Below are 20,404 nucleotides of genomic sequence, written 5' to 3'. Positions count from 1 at the left end.
AACCTGTGTGCCTCCATGTGTTTAAAAGGCCCATCCAACCATCTCTCTTCAGAGCTACCAGAAAACCACTCTTTTTTGTTTCTTTACATCAGATGTGAGAAATCTTCATTTCAGCCAAGAGCTCTTTACCACCTATTTTGTATTAGCGAAAATCAAGTTAATTTACTGTTTTTTGAAAGGCAAGAAATAGAAAATGTTCCTCTGATCAGACTTTGCATTAAGAGCAGGTTGTGGGTGAAACTCAGAAAAAAATCCATCAAACTAAAATATATAGCTCAATTATGGTCAGTAAGATTTTTTTTTTAAGGGCAGGAGCATCTTTAAAGTCTTCCAAAACTCTGGGTGGCAAAAATCAGACTCCTGTACTGATGCTGTTCATCTTTTCTTTAATGATAAAAACTAAAGGCTTTTAAAAAAAACATCTTAAGATGGTTTAATATTATCAGAGTTGATTATTACAGTGTTTACCACTAAAAAGTTTGAAAGGGCATTCTGATTACTTTCTTATTTTTATAAAATGTCCACTGTACCACAGAAAAATTCGAGCAGAATAGTTTTTTTTTTTTAAAGAAAGAAAGCAGTTACCCTAAATTTCACCATTACCATAGTGACCATTCTTCCAGACACATCTCTGTAAATAGGCACAACAGGTACAATTTTTACAATTTTGGAATCATGTTACTCATGCTGTTCAGTTATCCTAGAGAGTTCACACACACGTCATGGGAATAAAAGAGCTTGTTTGAAATCTTCTTTCCCCCTCATTTTAAAGAAAGGAAAACCTAACTTTCCTTTGGAAAGTGCAGTGGGACCCAGTTTGTAAGGATGGTCTTTTGAGGAGAAGTGTCTCCATCTTGTGGCCTTTTAGAGTATCGTCATTCCAGACTGATAAACGCATGTTGTGTTTTTGCAACTCTCCTTGGAAATGGTGTCAGTTCTGGGACTTGTTCAGTGGATTTGATGAATCCAACATGGGGCCAGAGTGTGTCCATCTGTCTGTAGAGCGGGGGCAAGCCCTTTTTCACACCGCTGCTCTGGTGGGCAGTTTATTTCTTCACTGACATGAATTTTTTATTCAATGTCACTTGTAAATATACAAAGTATTCATTTTAATGTATCCAAAAAAAGTTTTTCATAAATTATTTTTTTTTAATTTTATTGAAGTATAGTTAATTTATAATGTATTAATTTCTGCTGTACAGCAAAGTGACCAGTTATACATATATATATTCTTTTCCACTATGGTTTGTCACAGAATATTGAATATAGTTCCCTGTGCTATACAGTATGCTGTTGTTTATCCATCCTATGTATAATAGTTTGCCTCTGCTAAAATCAAATTCCCATTCCTATCCTCCCAGCCCCTTGGCAACCACAAGTCTGTTCTCTATAGTTGAGTCTGTTTTTGTTTCATAGCTATGTTGATCTGTATTGTATTTTAGATTCCATATATAAGTGATATATGGCATTTGTCTTTCTCGTTTACTTCGCTTAGTATGATAATCTCTAGGTCCATCCATGTTGCTGCAAATGGCATTATTTCATTCTTTTTGATGGCTGAGTAATATTCCATTGTATATATATACCACATCTTCTTTATCCATTCCTCTGTGGATAGACATTTAGTTTGTTTACGTGTCTTGGCTATTGTAACTAGTGCTGCTATGAACAGAGGGGTGCATGTATCTTTTCAAATTATCATTTTTTCTCAGTATATGCCCATGAGTGGGATTGCTGGATCATATGGCAACTCTGTTATTAGTTTTTTTGAGGAACCGCCATACTATTTTCCATAGTGGCTGCACCAATTTACATTCCCACCAACAGTGTAGGAGGGTTCCCTTTTCTCCACACCCTCTCCAGCATTTGTTACTTGTAGACTTGTGAATGCTGGCCATTCTGACTGGTGTGAGGCGGTACCTCATTGTAGTTTTAATTTGCATTTCTCTAATAATCAGCGATGCTGAGCATCTTTTCGTGTGCCTGTTGGCCATTTGTATTTCTTCTCTGGAGAAGTGTTTTTCGAAAAAACAATTTTCGATTGGGTTGTTGGAAACAATTTTCGATTGGGTTGTTGGTTTTTTGTTGTTGTTAGTATATTTTGGAAATTAAGCCCTTGTCGGTTGCTTTGTTTGCAAATACATTTTCCCATTCTGTAGGTTGTCTTTTCATTTTGTTTATGGTTTCGTTTGCTGTGCAAAAGCTTGTGTTTGATTAGGTCCCATTTGTTTATTTTTGCTTTTATTCCTTTTGCCTTGGGAGACCAGTGGGCAATTTAAACATTAGAGTCTCAATAAGAAACAGGAAAACCAGGACTGGAGCCCAACTCTCCCAGCTTCTAACACTGAGCTTTCTCCACAATTTCCTTTTTAACCTCGACTTCAACACTGTTAAAGGAGTTGATCTTAGTGGCCAAGTCACGCTGCCTCAACCTCATGAAATCATCATAAAGGCTTCTAGGGAGGAAGATGGCAGCCCCAGGTAGAGTGTGATTTCACTTTAAAGGAATTACAGAAAGGACCAATCACTTGTCCTCTCACCCTACGCCATTACATCCAAGTTTTGACTTTACAAATTAGTTTGGAATGTTAGGGAGAAAATATCTCTCGAGATAGAGTTGAATTTTATCTGTGTCTGCATGATGGACGCAGACCTGTACTGCTGAAGGCAGTACAAACATGGTCATTTTCTGTAAACAGGACATTAATAGTTGTGATAATAAACCATTATCACTTTGTATAAACACCAGAGCAGAAGAGTTACATTTTACAGCTGAACGAACACCTTTTGACTGGATCATTTCCCCCCCTTTTTTCTTTCTCTCCTATGCAGTATATAGTGGAATGTCATGGGATCACCCTTCTTCCCCAATTCCTGGGCATGTACCGGCTTAATGTTGATGGAGTTGAAATATATGTGATTGTTACAAGAAATGTGTTCAGCCACCGTTTATCTGTATATAGGAAATATGACTTAAAGGTAAGACTGCTTTTTATTAACTTTTATTCATTAAGTTTGGTCATCCACGTTGTATGTAGTTGACCATGCTGAGCACTTAGGAGGCGCCCAGAGCACAAAGCTGCCAGGAGCGCTCCTTTGTGTTAAGCGAGGACCCCTTGTACCTACGAGAGATACCATGTCTGTTTTATTCAACAAGTATGTATTGAACACCAGCTATGGGCCAGGCACTGCTTTAGGTGCTGGGAATAGCTTGATGAACAAAACAGACCAAACCTGCTCTCAACGAGCTGACATTCTGGTGGGTAAAGACGGATGGTAATAAGTAAAAGGGGTAAGTAAATCATGGAGTATACTAGGAAGTGATCAGTGCCATGGACAGAAGTAAAGACAGGAAGCATGGGGAAGGGATGCGGTTTGGAATAGGGTTTCGCTTCACTGCAGACCTGAAGGAGGTGAGGGATAGGCTGAGGAGCAGGCCTGGAGACAGGCTGTTTCAGAGACCCCAAGTGAGAGGTGGACCACTGGAAATTCTGATTGTGGAGTGAGGGGAATCTGACCTCTGGGATCACCGACATAGGCAACGTCCAGGTCAGGAGCTGGCAGACTGTGACCCGCCTCCGTGGCACAGCCAACATGGCCATTTTTGTAAATAGTTTTATCGGACTCCCACAATGCCTGTGGTTCGTGTATCGTATGTGGTTGCACTGTAACAGCCGAGTTGAGTAGTTACCATAGAGACCGTTTGGGACCACAAAGCCTGAAACACTACCCCTCTGACCCTTTTCAGAAAAAGTTTTCCAACCTTTGGTCTTTATCAGTGGATCTCGAATATTTTTTTTATCTCAGACTCCTTCACACCCTTAAAAGAGGACCCCAGAAAGCTTCTGCTTATGTAGGTTATGTCTACTAATACTTACAATATTAGAAATGAGACATTGAAAAAAACTTATTTAAAATAGTAAAACCATTACATGTTAGCATATCTTTATGAAAAATACCTTCCAAATCAAAAAGTTTAGTGGAACAGGTAGCATTGTTTTTTATATCTCTGCAAATCTCTCTAATGTCAGGTTTTGTGAGACAGTTAGAACATCCTGTCTGGTTTGGCTCTCCACTTGTTGCCAAGTTATTTGATTGAAGTGTATGAAGAAAATCAGACCTTACACAAATATGTAGTTGGAAAAGGAGAGGAGGCGTTTTTAATAACTTTTTCAGAAATTTGTGGATGTTTTCCTTTGATATCACACCTCAACTGACAAGTGGTCATTCCTCAAAGCTGAAATCACATCGGTGAACTTATTAAAATCCGTCAGTCTGTTTGCACGCGTTGGTCTGGCTGCGTCATGCTTTGGTCATTTGGAATGATGGATTGACTGAGTTAGGTGAACTGCTTCCTCGAGGCTATTCGTAGGTTTTATGACAAACCACGAATACCATTTGGTGCCACTGCTGGGTTTGTGCTAAGTTGCCAGCAGTTTTACCCACCATTGTATTTGCAGTATCTGTGCAAATATCAAGGTGGTGAAATAGGCAAATAGTGTCTCAGTGTTATTGTAAAGATAGTTTTGCCTTTGCAGACCCCTGGGTGCTGAACTGTGCTTTGAGAAATGCTAGTCTAAGGGAGGGGGAATGTTCTAGGCTTATCTCCTACCCTCTGGAGTTCAGATGAACAATATAAGCTTCCCAAATACAGCTTTGCTCTGTCCTGCCTCCAAGTCGTAGCTATTTTATAGGTGGAAATCCCAGCCTACAGGGCTCTTTGGAACCATCTCTCTCGTGAGGCCCTTGGCAGTGTTACTTAACTCACTCTGAGTATTATCGGTCTTTTCATTGGCCTGACTCCCCCATGTAAGGAGCCAGATGACCTCTGAAGCCACATGTCCTGGTTTTTTACTACTTGTTAGCTGTGTGCAAGATGCTGAAGCTCTAGGAGCCACAGTTTCCTCATCTGTAGGACAGAGGTGATCTTACCTCCGCTGCTGTGAGGATTAATGAGATATGTATGTGTCACGTCCAGTATAAGGCACGGCGTGTGGGGAGGAGTGGATGGATTTTCATTGTCTCCTCCACTCTACTGCTAAGTCCCTTAAAGGCAGTTGTTTTGGTTCTACTTACGTTTTTATCCCCCGGAAGTGCTTAAGGTAGCGCCTCTATCTTAAGCATATCCTGCGTGAGCATATCCTGTTCAAGCATATCCTGATGTAAATTGTGCTTATAGACTGGATGTTATAGTTTTAACCTTGGATGTCGTGATTTCATCTCCCTTTTTAGCTTGTAGAGTAAACTTTTCTTGCCAGTACTTGCCGTTGTGAGGGAACCTGGGCATCTGGCATCATTTCATGGCTCAGACTCTCAGCCTTGACTGACTTAACTTTTCTAATTTTGTTTTAATTTTTAAATTCTGAATGAATTTAAATTTGGATGAGTTTTTCCAGGCCAATGCTCTGCATTTTTACATAGAGACGAAGCTTCAGTGAGAATTAGGAGCAGAGTAAATTATATCGTAGAGGGGAAAACACACACACAGAGACTAAAAAACTTGCTTAAAGATACAGAGACTCAGGTATTACAAGTATTTAATACTTGAGGATTTAGGCCCCCCCCCTTTAAATTTGGGAACATTCTTTGATAGCAGTCAGTGTACAGAGGAAGAGACTATGGCCCGAATTCAAGAATCTGTAAAGGAAGAAACAAACCAGTGCAGGTGACGGGCTGCTGGGCTCAGCCAGGCAGAGAGGGCTCTCCTTCAGGACCAGTTTACACGGTTCATCTTCACGTGCTGGGTCAGCTTTGTGCTCCTCCGACACATCCCCCAGAAGCTTCGAGCATCTTCCCTGGGTTGGCAGCAGGGTCTTTCGGATCCACCAGACCTGGGAATGCTGAGCATGGGGCAGATGGAGAAGTGGCCCCAGGGAGCCCCTGGCCTGAGCTTGGCCCCCTTCCCCAGTACAAGGAGTCTCCCCATCTGTGAACACATTACACACATCCTGACTAATGCCTGAGCTGCTTGAAGGCAAGATGGTCATAGAGCAAAAATGTTAAGAGTGGCCAACCTAGAAGCTACTTTAAATTTTCCCAAGTCACATACACATTCTCTTAATGATTGGCTAATGCAAGTATTCCAGGCCAATAAATATCTATTTAAAACATAGGTAAATGGATCGCTCCACTGACCTAGTCATAGTCTGGGCATCCAGTGCTGGCAGGGGAGGGAGAGCAGTCAGTCGGGCCGTGATCCTCCTCCAGCCGTTCACTCAGCAAACACTGGGCGTTGCTGGGTGAGACACTGCGATGGTCACCACGGAGCACAAAGGATAAATGCTCACTGTTGTTGTATTAACAAAGTTAGGAATTCACTGGCCATTTATTTCCTAATCTTTCTTTTGCATTAAGATCTTCCACAAACAAAGGACAGTTTCTGTTCTTGAACTCTACCCCAAAGCACCCCTGTCGGCATCAGGAGGACTCTGTCATTTCAGACAACACAGAACCGAGGGCTTCATTTGGAAAACCAGTGCAGTAGAGTAGAAATTGCTGCGACCAAGAACTGTGTTTTCTTCTACTTTATACCTCTGTGCTCAGCCTAGGTTCTGACACAGAAGCGGTGCAAGGAGACGTGTGTTTGAAGGGACCTCCAAAGTGAAAGGGGCCGGGAAGTACCCACTGGGTCTTAGTCATGGTAAGTGAGGAAGCACATGCATCAGTAACCCTAAGCCAGGGGAGACGGGCATTCGGGGGCCAGGGCACGCCCCCACCTAGAGGACGCAGCGTGGGAAAGAGGCCTCTATGCCCCAGTGGTCACTGCGGCCAGCTGACGGCCCACTTCACTTTGAAGACCCTCAAACCAACCACTTCTGACGATTGATGTTTGACTCCACGTTTAGTAAGTCATTGTTCACGTGATTGTTGGGTTTTCTGATTTCCAGCAGGAGGACAGGAACCAGGGAGAAGACAGCACAGGTGACACGGCAGGGAAGGGGTTGGAGACAGGTGGACGGAAATCCCTACAGAGGATGCAGCACACTCGGGGAGGGGCCGGAGCAAAGTCGGTGCTCGTTTATTTCCGTGCTCTGCCCTGGAGTGCTTGCATTTTTCACGTGAAGCCGATACCTCGCGTGTGCATGGTTTCATTATCTCTTTCTCTTTCAGGGCTCTACAGTGGCTAGGGAAGCAAGTGACAAAGAAAAGGTAAGTGCCCGGCCTCTCTCTCACCTCACTCCCGCGGACATGCGGTTCTAGCCATTTCCCCTCTGCTACAGTGAGAAGCTCTTCATGGGCCCGAGGGACGTTCTCCTCCAGTTCTCTCCCTCAGGTTGGCTGCCCTGTTGGACAGTGAAGTAGTTATTAGTTTGAGGTGTGTGTGAAACATGTCCTATCAACGTGATTTTGAGAAAACAGCCGCCTCTGCTGTCAGCATGCTCCAAACTGGCAGGTACAGCCCAGCACCCGAGACCTAGCCCCACTTTATGACTAACAGGGCAGGTGTGACCTTGAGTCAGTTTCTCTGCCTCCTGGAGTCCCAGTTTTCTCACCTGTAGAACGACAGTGTTGAGCTTCAAATTCACCAATAAAATATTGCTTATGAGCTTCAAACTCCTTTCCAACTATAAAATGTTAAGATCTCATTAGAGTATTTTTTGTGTGTAAAGACTTAGGGATGGACGAGGAGACTCTTTACTTTCTTCTGAGTCACTGGACATTAGGTAATACTTGAACCACATTTTGTTGACTATGCAGGATTATAAACAGATTCAACTGGAATCAGTTTAAGAATTTGGGAGGCAGCTTTCCGTGTGCAAACCTCAACTGCCCACAATGGGGGTTTGCTTACACGAAAGGCGCCCCTGTGCTCTCAGCTTACCCCTCATGGTGTTGAGGTGCCTTTTCTTGACCAAACCATTTGAAAGCTGGGCTCAAGGTTTTTGTTTCTAAATTAAGTTATTTAGGATGATATCACTCAGTTTGGGTTTGAATTTTATAGATTTGGAAATCTCCTTTTACTTATTCATCCAGAAGTTTGTGAATGTCTTTATGGTTACTGTCCTAGCTTCAGGGGCTAAAATAATGAACCACAAACACATGGCCTGCAAAGCGATACAGACATTAAATAGGAAAGGGCAGTATCATGTGATAAGAGTGCTTTGATAGGAAACACGTAGCAAGGGCACCTAAATCTGGCTTGGTGGTCTTCCTGGAAGAGGTGATTGGAAACCTGAAGGATGAGCAGCAGTTGGCTAGAGAAAGAGGGAGCACTCAGTGCTTTCACTGGAGGCTGGGATGAGGCCACACAGGTAAGCAGGGCCGTCTAGAGTGGCTGTGGAAATAACCCAGAATAGATGGTGGCCCGACCTGGGGTGGTGGAAGAGGATAGAGAGATTTAGGAAGAAGAATCCACAGAACTCAGAGATTGAATATGGGAGGTGAACAGTGCCAGGGAGTGTGTGTGGAGGGAGGGTGACTCCAAACTTTCTGGTTTGGACAGTGGGGTAGGTGCTGATTCCACTCATGGAAAAAGGAAGCAGGCAGAGTAGTTAGAATTGTCAGCACAGCCTCAGAACGGAGATGTCCAGTAGGCACGAGAGGGCTTCAGCAGGAAAAGGGGGCTTGGGAAACCCGCCAGGAAGGATGATCAAAGACAGGGAAGTGTCAACGAGGTCACCTAGGATGAGCCTAACATGAACACTCACTCAAGTCCAGGAAGCACGGAGAGTCCCATACAAGATAAACCCAAGGAGGAAGACACCAAGACACATATTCATCAAACTGCCAAAAATTAAAGAAAAAATATTAAAAGTATCAAGGGAAAAGCAACAGTTGTTAACATACAAGGGAACTCCCATAAGGTTATCAGCTGATTTTTCGGCAGAAACTCTGCAGGCCAGAAGGGAGTGGCATGATATGTTTAAAGTGATGAAAGGGAAAAACCTACAACCAAGAATACTGTGTCCAGCAAGGCTCTCGTTCACATTTGACAGAGAAATCAAAAGCTTCACAGACAAGCAAAAGCCAAGAGGATTCAGCACCAGCAAACCAGCTCTACAACAAATCCTAAAGGAACTTCTCTAGGCAGAAAATAAAAGGCCACAACTAGAAACAAGAAAATTATGAATGGGAAAGCTCACTGGTAAAGGCAATCATGAAATAAAGGTAGGGGATCATCCACACACAAATATGTCGTCAAAACTAGCAATCATGAGAACAGGAGAGTACAAATGCAGGATATTGGAAATGCATTGGAAATTAAGAGACCAGCAACTTCAAACAATCTTGTATATATATTGACTGCTATATCAAAACCTCACGGGAACCACAAACCAAAAATCTATAGTAGATACACACACAAAAAAGAAAAAACAATCCAAACACAACACTAAAGATAGTCGTCAAGTCACAAGAGAAGTGAACAAAAGGGGAAGGGAAGAAAAAAGACCTGCAAAAACAAATGCAAAACAATTAACAAAATGGCAATAAGAACATACATACCTGGGCTTCCCTGGTGGCGCAGTGGTTGAGAGTCTGCCTGCCGATGCAGGGGACACGGGTTCGTGCCCCGGTCCGGGAGGATCCCACATGCCGCGGAGCAGTTAGGCCCGTGAGCTAAGGCCGCTGAGCCTGCGCGCCCGGAGCCTGTGCTCCGCAACAGGAGAGGCCACAACAGTGAGAGGCCCACGTACCGCAAAAAACAAAACAAAACATACATATCAATAATTACCTTAAATATAAATGGATTAAATGCTCCAGCCAAGACATACACTGGCTGAATAGATACAAAAACAAGACACATATATATGTCGTCTACAAGAGATGCACTTCAGATCTAGGGACACATACAGACTGAAAGTGAGGGGATGGAAAAAGGTATTTCATGTAAATGGAAATCAAAAGAAAGCTGAAGTAGCAATACTCATATCAGACAAAATAGACTTTAAAGACTGTTATAAGAGACAAAGAAGGACTCTACATAATGATCAAGGGATCAATCGAAGAAGATATTAACAATTGTAAATATATACACACCCAACATAGGAGCACCTCAATATAAAAGGCAAATGCTAACGGCCATAAAAGGAGAAATCAACAGTAACACAGTAATAGTGGGGGACACCCACTCTCATCAATGGACAGATCATCCAGACAGAAAATCAATAAGGAAACACAGGCCTTAAATGACACATTAGACCAGGTGCACTTAACTGATATCTATAGAACGTTCCATCCAAAAGAGCAGAATACACTGTCTTCTCAAGGGCACATGGAACATTCTCCAGGATAGGTCACATCTTGGGCCTCAAATCAAACCTTGGTAAACTTAAGAAAACTGAAATCTCATCAGGCATCTTTTTCAACCACAACTCTATGAGCTTAGAAATCAGTTACAGGAAAATAAGTGTAAAAAATACAGACACGTGGAGGCTAAACAATATGTTACTAAACAACCAATGGATCACTGAAGAAACCAAAGAGGAAATCAGAAAATACCCAGAGACAAATGACAACGAAAACACGACAATCTAAAACCTATGGGATGCAGCAAAAGCAGTTCTAAGAGGGAAGTTTATACTAATACAATCTTAACCTCAGGAAACAAGAAAAATCTCAAATGAACAACCTAACCTTATACCTAAAGCAACTAGAGAAAGAAGAACAAACAAAACCCAAAGTTAGCAGAAGGAAAGAAATAAAGATGAGAGCAGAAATAAATGAAAGAAACAAGAAAACAATAGAAAAGATCGATGAAACTAAAAGCTGGTTCTTGAAAAGGTAAAATTGATAAATCTTTAGAAGAAAAGGGAAAGGACTCAAATCAATAAAATTAGAAATGAAAAAATGTTACAGGGGACACCACAGAAATACAAAGGATCATAAGAAATTACTACAAACAACTATATGCCAATAAAAAGAACAACCTAGAAGAAACAGACAAATTCTTGGAAAGGTACAACCTCTAAGACTGAAGGAAGAAGACCAAAGAAGATTGGTCTGTTCAAAATATGAACAGACCAATCACAAGTACTGAAATTGAAACAGTGATTTAAAGACTTCCAACAAAGAGAAGTCCAGGGCCAGATGGCTTGAGAGGTGAATTCTATCAAACATTTAGAGAAGAGTTAACACCTACCCTTCTGAAACTCTTGCAAAAAATTGCAGAGGAAGGAACACTCAGCTTATCCTATGGGACCACCATCACCCTGATACCAAAATCAGAAAAAAGATGCCACAAGAAAATTACAGGCCAATATCATTGATGAACATAGATGCAAAAGTACTCAACAAAACACTAGCAAACCAAATCCAGCAATACATTAAAAGGATCATACATCATGATCAAGTGGGATTTATCCTAGGGATACAAGGACTCTTCAGTATCCACAAATCAATCAGTGTGGTATACCACATTAACAAACTGAAGAATAAAAACCATATGATCATCTCAATAGATGCAGAAAAAGCTTCTGACAAAATTCAACAGCCGTTTATAATAAAAACTCTCCAGAAAGTGGGCATAGAGGGAACTTAACCTCAGCATAATAAAGGCCATATATGACAAACCCACAGCTAACATCATTCTCAATGGTGAAAAGCTGAAAGCATTCCCTCTAAGATCAGGAACAAGACAAGGATGTCCACTCTCACCACTATTATTCAACATAGTTTTGGAAGTCCTGGCCACAGCAATCAGAGAAGAAAAAGAAAAGGAATCCAAACTGGAAAAGAAGAAGTAAATCTGTCACTGTTTGAAGATGACATGAAACTATACATAGAAAATCCTAAAGATGCTGCCAGAAGACTACTAGAGCTAATCAATGAATTCGGTAAAGTTGCAGGATACAAAAGTAATACACAAATCTCTTGCATTCCTATACACTAACAACAAAATATCAGAAAGAGAAATTAAGGAAACAATCCCACTTACTGTCACATCAAAAAGAATAAAATACCTAGGAATAAACCTACCTAAGGAGGCAAAAGACCTGTGCTCTGAAAAGTATAAGACACTGATGAGAGAAACCAAAGATGACACAGATGGAAAGGTATACCATGTTCTTGGATTGGAAGAATCAGTATTGTCAAAATGACTATACTACCCAAGGCAATCGACAGATCCAATGCAACCCCTATCAAATTACCAGTGGCATTTTTCACAGAATTGGAACAAAAAAATGTTTTTTAGTTTTTATGGAAACACAGAAGACCCCAAACAGCCAAAGCAATCTTGAAAGAACGGAGCTGAAGGAATCGGGTTCCTTGACTTCAGACTATACTACAAAGCTACAGTAATCAAAACACTTACGGTGCTGGCACAAACACAGAAATGTAGATAATGGAACAGGATAGAGAGCCTAGAAATAAACACACACACCTGTGGACAAGTAATCAATGACAAAGGAGGCAAGAATATACAATGGAGAAAAGACAGTCTTTTGAATAAGTGGTGCTGGGAAAACTGGACAGCTACATGGAAAAGAATGAAATTAGAACATTCTCTAACACCATACACAAAAATAAACTCAAAATGGATCAAAGACCTAAATGTAAGGCCGGACACTATAAAACCCTTAGAGGAAAACATAGGCAGAACACTGACATAAATTGCAGCAGTATCTTTTTTTGATCTACCTCCTAGAGTAGTGAAAATAAAAACAAAAATAAACAAATGGGACCCAATTAAACTTAAAAGCTTTTGCACAGCAAAGGAAACCATAAACAAAACAAAAAGACAACCCCCGGAATAGGAAAAAATATTTGCAAACAAAGCAGCCGACAAGGGATTAATCTCCAAAATATACAAACAGCTCATGCAGAATTATGTCAAAAAAAACCAAACAACCCAATAAGAAAATGGGCAGAAGATCTAAATAGACATTTTTCCAATGAAGATATACAGATGGGCAGAAAGCACATGAAAAGATGCTCAACATCACTAATTATCAGAGAAATGCAAATCAAAACTACAATGAGGTATCACTTCACACTGGTCAGAATAGCCATCATCAAAAAGTCTACAAACAATAAATGCTGGAGAGGGTGTGGAGAAAAGGGAACCCTCCTACACTGTTGGTGGGAATGTAAATTGATACAACCACTATGGAGAACAGTATGCAGGTTCCTTTAAAAACTAAAAACAGAACTACCATATGATTCAGCAGTCCCACTCCTGGGCATATATTCAGAGAAAACCATAATTTGAAAAGATACACGCACCCCAATTTTCACTGTAGCACTAGTTACAATAGCCAAGACATGGAAGCAACCTAAATGTCCATCAACAGATGAATGGATAAAGAAGATGTGGTACATATATACAATGAAACATTACTCAGCCATGAAAAATAATGAAACAATGCCATTTGCAGCAACATGGATAGACCTAGAGGTTATCATACTAAGTGAAGTAAGTCAGAAAGAGAAAAACAAATATCATATGATATCACTCATGTGGAATCTAATTTCTTTTAAATGATATAAATAAACTTATTTACAAAACAGAAACAGACTCACAGACTTTGAAAACAAACTTATGGTTACCAAAGGGGAAAGGTGAGGGGTGGGGGGATAAATTAGGAGCTTGGGATTAGCATACATACACACTACTATATGTAAAATAGATAACTAACAAGGACCTACTGTAGAGCAAAGGGAACTCAATATTCTATAATAACCTATATGGGAAAAGAATATGAAAAAGAATATATGTATATGTATAACTGAGTCGCTATGCCGTACACTTGAAACTAACACAACATTGTAAATCAGCCATACTCCAATACAATTTTTTTAAATGAATAAAAATTTTTAAAAAAGAAGTGAGGCAGGACTTCCCTGGTGGCGCAGTGGTTGAGAGTCCACCTGCTGATGCAGGGGACGCAGGTTCGTGCCCCAGTCCGGGAGGATCCCACATGCCGCGAAGCAGCTGGTCCCGTGAGCCATGGCCGCTGAGCCTGTGCGTCCGGAGCTTGTGCTCCGCAACGGGAGAGGCCACAACAGTGAGAGACCTGCGTACCGCAAAAAAAAAAAAATGAGGCAGAGAAAAAGGAAACGGTGGCTCCTTTGACAGTTTATATTTTTACTGTGCACCAGTGACTACATTTTCACACTTCCAACCTCTGTGTAAATCACCGTGAAGCCACCGGCTTTGGCCAAAAGCAGCAGAAACAACAGATTGTCAACTTCTGTTTACATGTTGCTATGTAAACATTTTTTCCAGGTGCCAAAGACTCAAGCCGGTGTTTGAGTTTTAGTCCATGAGAAACTCAGAGGCTTAGTATTATTGGGATTTTCTGCTAGGAGAAAATATCTGGGCTGTTTAAAGAACCACACACTGGCATTGAAAGAAGGCTTCTTCAGCGTCATCAAAAGAAGGCAGCCCCGGAGTAAGAGCTGTGGCCCTGGTGCTGTGCGCTACTCCACAGGGGTTGCTCTGTTTTTATTTTGTTCCCAGGTCTCTTGAGACTACTGCTAGTGGCCTTTTTTTCCTGTTCATTTTGATTTCTCCAGCTTCTATTCCCGGGGGCTTGGTCTGCTATGACAATAACAATGCCAAGAAAGACAGTTACAGCCAGTGGGGTGATTGCTGCAGAATCCGAAGTCCTAAAACAAGGACACATAGGAAGGAAAGCCACAGTATCTGACGTGGCTATGACGGCTCATCCTCAAGAGCAGAACATTCAGTTACCTGTCTGTCCCTCCGCAGCTCTGCCTCTAGACACTTGCCAGGAACCCAGGGCACTTACCACAGTTCCACCCCCCGCCTCACCAAAAATGGTTAGCCCTTCATTGGTGTAGGTTTCTGTGAAAAAGACATGAAAGTACAGAATGTGTTTAACAGAAACCCACTTTTCTGAGGATGCTGCTAGGATGCTTTTATCATCTATTGAATGTGCACAAATTGTTCCTCAAAACATCTCCCCTGGAGGTGGACTTAGAGACGTCAGAGACAGGAGGTACCTTAAGAGGTCAGAGTCCCATTTCCCCACCTCACACGTGATCGATTTGAGACCCAGAAGCTTACGTTGCCACACAGTCGGTGACAGAGGCAAAACCTTACCTTAACTGCGGGTTACTTTTTTTATTGTTAATGTACTAGGATTTAAAAGGTAAGTAATAGTAACCAACGTTTGTTGAACGGAACGTATACTATATGCCCAGCCTGTTGTAAATTTTACACCAATTTGCTCATGTCATCCTGACCACCACCTTTAAGGTGGAGGCTGTTATTACTTCCTTTGCGTAAATGAAGTTACTTGACAGACAGGCTGTAACTTGCACCACAGTTTTGACATGACACAGCCGGGGTTCCAGCCCAGAGTGCACATTTCTAACCTTCTAAAATGTTTGAGACTTATTTTGTTCTTTAAAAAAAGAGGATTTATTATCAAAAGTTCATATTACCCCATGAATCATGAAGATGAACAAGGAAACATTTCACTACAATGTTTCATTGACAAAAACATGTAACTCCAAAACAATATGGTACTAAGGCAGTTCGTTGAGTCTTGATTTAAAAGTAAAAAAAAAAAAAAAGTAATGAAATAAATCGTTTGGCCTCATACCATGTTGGCAAAAATAACCAATTCATATTTCCTCCATTTAAGAAGTGCAGGTATTTCTGTAAGTACAGTCTGTGTCACTGTGTCTTACACTATGTAAACATAAGGATTGTCTACGCAGTAGCCCCTAGGAAGAATTCAATGTTTTCTACTTCTTTCTGGGCTTGGGGTTCCTGATAGCTCTTCTTCCAGGAGGAGCAGCTCCAAGGCATCATCCACCTGCCCTTTTAGCTTACTGGCGCTCACTGGGCACAGGCAAGAGGAAGTAGCTTGAAGACATGGGATGTGAAAGTAATTAAAACTGGTAATTTCTGGAGACTGTGCCTGCCTTGACAATAGGACATGATGTCTCTCTGATATGGCAGTTTGTTTATAATCTGGCGACAACCAAGGTAACATTTACTAAACTGTAACACATAACAGTAAATGAAATGTATTGATGGAGCTGAACTCTTAAAACCCTTGGGTTTTTAAGTTCAAAAAATTTTCTTTGCTTTCCTTTTTCTGTCAATTTTCAGGTTTTCTTTCCATGATCAGTTAATATTTTTGACTCTTCCAGAAAGCATGCTGTTCTTTGTCTTCACGAATAAAACCATAAATTATCAAAGCAGTCATTGTTATCTCTAGTTAGAAATAATTGGAGAAGACTGAAAATATTTTCTACATTTTAGCCTTTTATAAATGAAACGAAATGGTCTGCAAGAATATTTTCATTGCAATCATTGTATAATCATTTTCTACGAAATTGCAAAGAACAGTTTTCACAGAGAGCCTCCATTGATGTGGCTTAATTAGTAATCTGAATTCTTAGTTTTTCTTTCATTTGCATCATTGTAGCTGTTTTAATTTCACATACTTTTCGCTTGTTGATGGTAAGTTTTAAAACTGTCATTTCAGATATTTCGTGATATAGGTGCAGAAAGGTCCCCTCCCTACGATTTGAGCTTGACACGTAATTAGTGTGATTTGCATTAGCATAATAATGAAGATGGAACTGAAGGAAATAAGGAAGTTATATTCCAACAATAATGGAATCACTTTCATGGCAACAAGTATCAGAACATGCGTGTACAGATGTCTTGAATTTTTTTTGTAAAAAGAGCAGAACGGTGCTTTTTTTTTTTTTAAACCGTTGTCAGATTCTGACAGCTGCTATGACTTGTTTTATTCTTTAATTCTTTCCTTTATTAATGGAAGGGCATCTTCCATTCATGGCTCCAGCAGTATCGCCCCCTCTAAATGAGACAGAAATGCGAATCTCCCTGGTGGTCCATCTTTTCACAGCTGCACTGCAATTCCAGTGTGACATCAAATTAGTAATTATAGCTGAGCGGACCGCTTTTTACAAATGACAGTCTTAGCATGCTGCCAGCAAGCAAGCTACCCAGCAGGGAATCCAGGCAAGTAAAAGAAAACATAACTGGACTCACTTGATTTCTGGGGGATTGACCTGACTCTTTAAAGAGTCCATGTTCTTGAGAGGGAGAGAGAGCGAGTCCTGGGGATTTACACAGATGTGCATTTTGTTCATCGTTCTATGCAGTTCTTCTCAAAACTCATGTCTGGTTTTATTAAGTAAAGTAAAGCCTGTATAATGGAGTCATTGGGTCACAATAAGAAGATTCCTTTTAACATCTGACCTTCTCCCTGAAACCCGTTTGAAAGAAAACAGCTGCCCTGCAGTTGGCATTTGTGTAACTATATTGGCAATGATCACTGTTGACACTTTGATAATGGGCTACAAAAAGCTGCTTGGTCGAGTCTTCGGAATTGTGAATTGCCCTGGCAATTAACTGACTGTCACCATCTCTGACATTTTACCTACTACTGACTGAAGGTTCAGGAAAATTAATCATTAATACCCTCACATCAAAAAAAAAACAAAACAAAAAACAATGCTTTCCTAAACCAGTTTTCAGCATTTCTTTTGTGATCTTTAAATTGTAACGAATTATAATTAATTACCACCTCCATCTGGTTCTTTAGGATGAGTTAAAGGCAAGATAACAAAAGATGGTAAGCTTGGAGCATAAGGTACAAAACAGCAGTGTGTCCTTCTGGGAACCTTCCTTTGCTATCAGTTAAAAAGCGCTTCCTTTTCCGTTGTCAGTGGATGATCAGTTAATGGGAGACTGTCAACGTTTTTAGGCCCTCAACTCCGCTAATGCTTTAACCTTCTGTGAAATTCATTTCTTCTGTGAATGAAGAAAGATTGATTTCATTTCTTCTGTGAATCATTTCCCTCTGCCAGCCAGCGTTAGACACAGCTATCCTGGCGCCCAGAGTGCAGGGGGAAATACGCCATCCGGGCAGAAGCAGGGCCATCTGCCTCCTGGCCCGGAGATGTTTTATAAAAGGGGGTCTGGAGGGGAAAGGCACCAAGCAGAGCCCTAGCAAATCTGAGTCCCAGCCCCTGCTCTGGCACTAATGGAAGTTTGGGGTTTGGGGATAAATCATCTGACTTAGTCTTCATTTATTAAAGGATTTCATTGGTCCTCATGCTTTAGTGTTTGCAAGAATCCCTTTTTTCAAATGAGGCTTTCCCTCCCACAGAGGTGCACTTCAGCAGACTTGACAATCACTTAAATCCTGTCTGCTCGAGGCATGGGTTAAGGTGATTGCTATTACTAATGGAAAAAATGGTCTGAACTCTTACATAAGTTTGCAGATGTCTGAGCAAAGCCTAAAGAACCCTATAATGTAAACCGTGGGGGTTATTCTGGGAAGCGGAGTTTTAAAGTGAGTCCTTTGGACTTTGGTAAGAGTGGCATGTGAAGAAGAAAGATAACATGAAGTAACTCCTGTGAGCATCTCCCAGATGACAGCATTAGTCCTCAGGCCAGACTGGTTTATGGCAGTGTATAAACTCAGTTTCACTGGAATGAACTGAACTCAGATTATCCCAGTCACACAGAAGCAGTGTTAGATGTGGGAATTTTTTTTTTAAGCTGACAACTTACGCAGTTGGTTTCAAAAAGAGTTGGGGCGGAGACACAACTTCCAAAATATAGTATGTGGCTTGAGTTTAAGCCAGCCTGCTGCAGATGTATAATAAAACAATCAACTTACGATGTTCGCTAGATTCGTATTAAACCAGACACCATACGATTTAGCAAGCTTCTTGCGTTTTCAGATTTTGACATTTCTTAGATTATCACCATCGACATCCGTGCAACAGAATCTTCCAATCAGATGGAAACAAATCTATTTTGTAGGGCTTGCACATGGTTTAACTGTCACATCACAGCTCATGGAGGAAAACCAAACTGTCACCATGTCACTTAGAGTTAAAGGGTCATTCTGAAAAGTCTGACAGTATTAGAAAAGGAGTAAGTTTCACTTCCTAAATATCAGCTTTTAGGGAAAATAAATAACCAACAGCTGGGTTCCACCAGGCATAACAGTTCTAAATTGTAGAATTATGATAGGGCTCATCCGGTTTTGTGCTTCTTAGTTGCAGCACTGTTTCTACAAGTATGTTGAGGTATATTCTCTTTCTACATTTACACAAAGAGATTCAGAATAAAAATTATGAGACTTTCGTATCCAGATGCCGGTCACAAATGTGTACATTCTCATTGTGGAAATAACTAGTTATTAAGACATGTGGGATCACTTCCCAAGCTGTGAACTTGTGTAGACACTCTGCTTACGTTGTTAAAGGTTATATGTACCTTTTGTGAGAAAACACCTGCCATCTTTGCCACTTCTGTCTGAACTTTACCCATATTCACTAATTTGCCTTTTCATGTAACAAATTTGTGGCTTGGATATTTTGAGAAGCAGAACTGATTTTATTATAAAATCTTTAACATCTCTTATTATCCCAAAATTGATACCACATATGTGATTCAAGCAAATTATCTTTAACCTAGCTCCAATGTAAGGATTACCTAAAAAGTCTCCTGCTTGCAGAAATATTTCTGGAGTATATCTTCAGCCCCAGAGATTCTGATTTTTTGAATTTTATTTATTTTTTTATACAGCAGGTTCTTATTAGTTATCCATTTTATACATATTAGTGTATACATGTCAATCCCAATCTCACAATTCATCACACCACCACCCCACCCACCTGCCACTTTGCCCCCTTGTTGTCCATACGTTTGTTCTCTAAATCTCTATCTCTGATTCTGCCCTGCAAACCGGTTCATTTGTACCATTTTTCTAGGTTCCACATATATGTGTTAATATACGATATTTGTTTTTCTCTTTCCCACTTATTTCACTCTGTATTGACAGTCTCTAGATCCACGCACGTCTCTACAAATGACCCAATTTCATTCCTTTTTGACTGGGTAGTATTCCATTGTATATATGTACAACATCTTCTTTATCCATTCGTCTGTCAAAGGGCATTTAGGTTGCTTCCATGACCTACCTGTTGTAAATAGTGCTGCAATGAACATTGGGGTGCATGTGTCTTTTTGAATTATGGTTTTCTCTGGGTATATGCTCGATAGTGGGATTTCTGGGTCATATGGTAATTCTATTTTTCGTTTTTTAAGGAACCTCCATACTGTTCTCCATAGTAGCTGTATCAATTTACATTCCCACCAACAGTGCATGAGGGTTCCCTTTTCTCCACACCCTCTCCAGCATTTGTCGTTTGTAGATTTTCTGATGATGCCCATTCTAACTGGTGCGAGGTGATACCTCATTGTAGTTTTGATTTGCATTTCTCTATTAATTAGTGATATTGAGCAGCTTTTCATGTGCCTCTTGGCCGTCTGTGTGTCTCTTCTTTGGAGAAATGTCTATTTAGGTCTTCTGCCCATTTTTGGATTGGGTTGTTTGTTTCTTTAATATTGAGCTGCATGAGCTGTTTATATATTCTGGAGATTAATCCTTTGTCCGTTGATTCATCTGCAAATATTTTCTCCCATTCTGAGGGT

The 20,404-nt window shown here is 40.7% G+C and overlaps 1 protein-coding gene across 4 annotated transcripts in view; it reads left to right on the top strand.

The window, feature by feature from the left end:
• Positions 1-20,404, top strand: part of PIP4K2A (phosphatidylinositol-5-phosphate 4-kinase type 2 alpha) — a 175,220-nt gene that overhangs the window by 128,782 nt on the left and 26,034 nt on the right. For all 4 annotated transcript variants that reach the window (XM_065871123.1, XM_065871126.1, XM_065871127.1 and 1 more), the window contains 2 exons: positions 2,833-2,979; positions 7,111-7,149. In XM_065871123.1, coding sequence (XP_065727195.1) covers positions 2,833-2,979; positions 7,111-7,149 — 186 coding nt within the window. The remainder of the gene's footprint in view (positions 1-2,832; positions 2,980-7,110; positions 7,150-20,404) is intronic.

The sequence above is a fragment of the Phocoena phocoena genome, chromosome 2, assembly GCF_963924675.1.
Source record: "Phocoena phocoena chromosome 2, mPhoPho1.1, whole genome shotgun sequence".
Classification (NCBI taxonomy): Eukaryota; Metazoa; Chordata; class Mammalia; order Artiodactyla; family Phocoenidae; genus Phocoena; species Phocoena phocoena.
The sequence above is the reverse complement of the archived record's forward strand: the minus strand, read 5'-3'. Positions and strand labels throughout refer to the sequence as shown.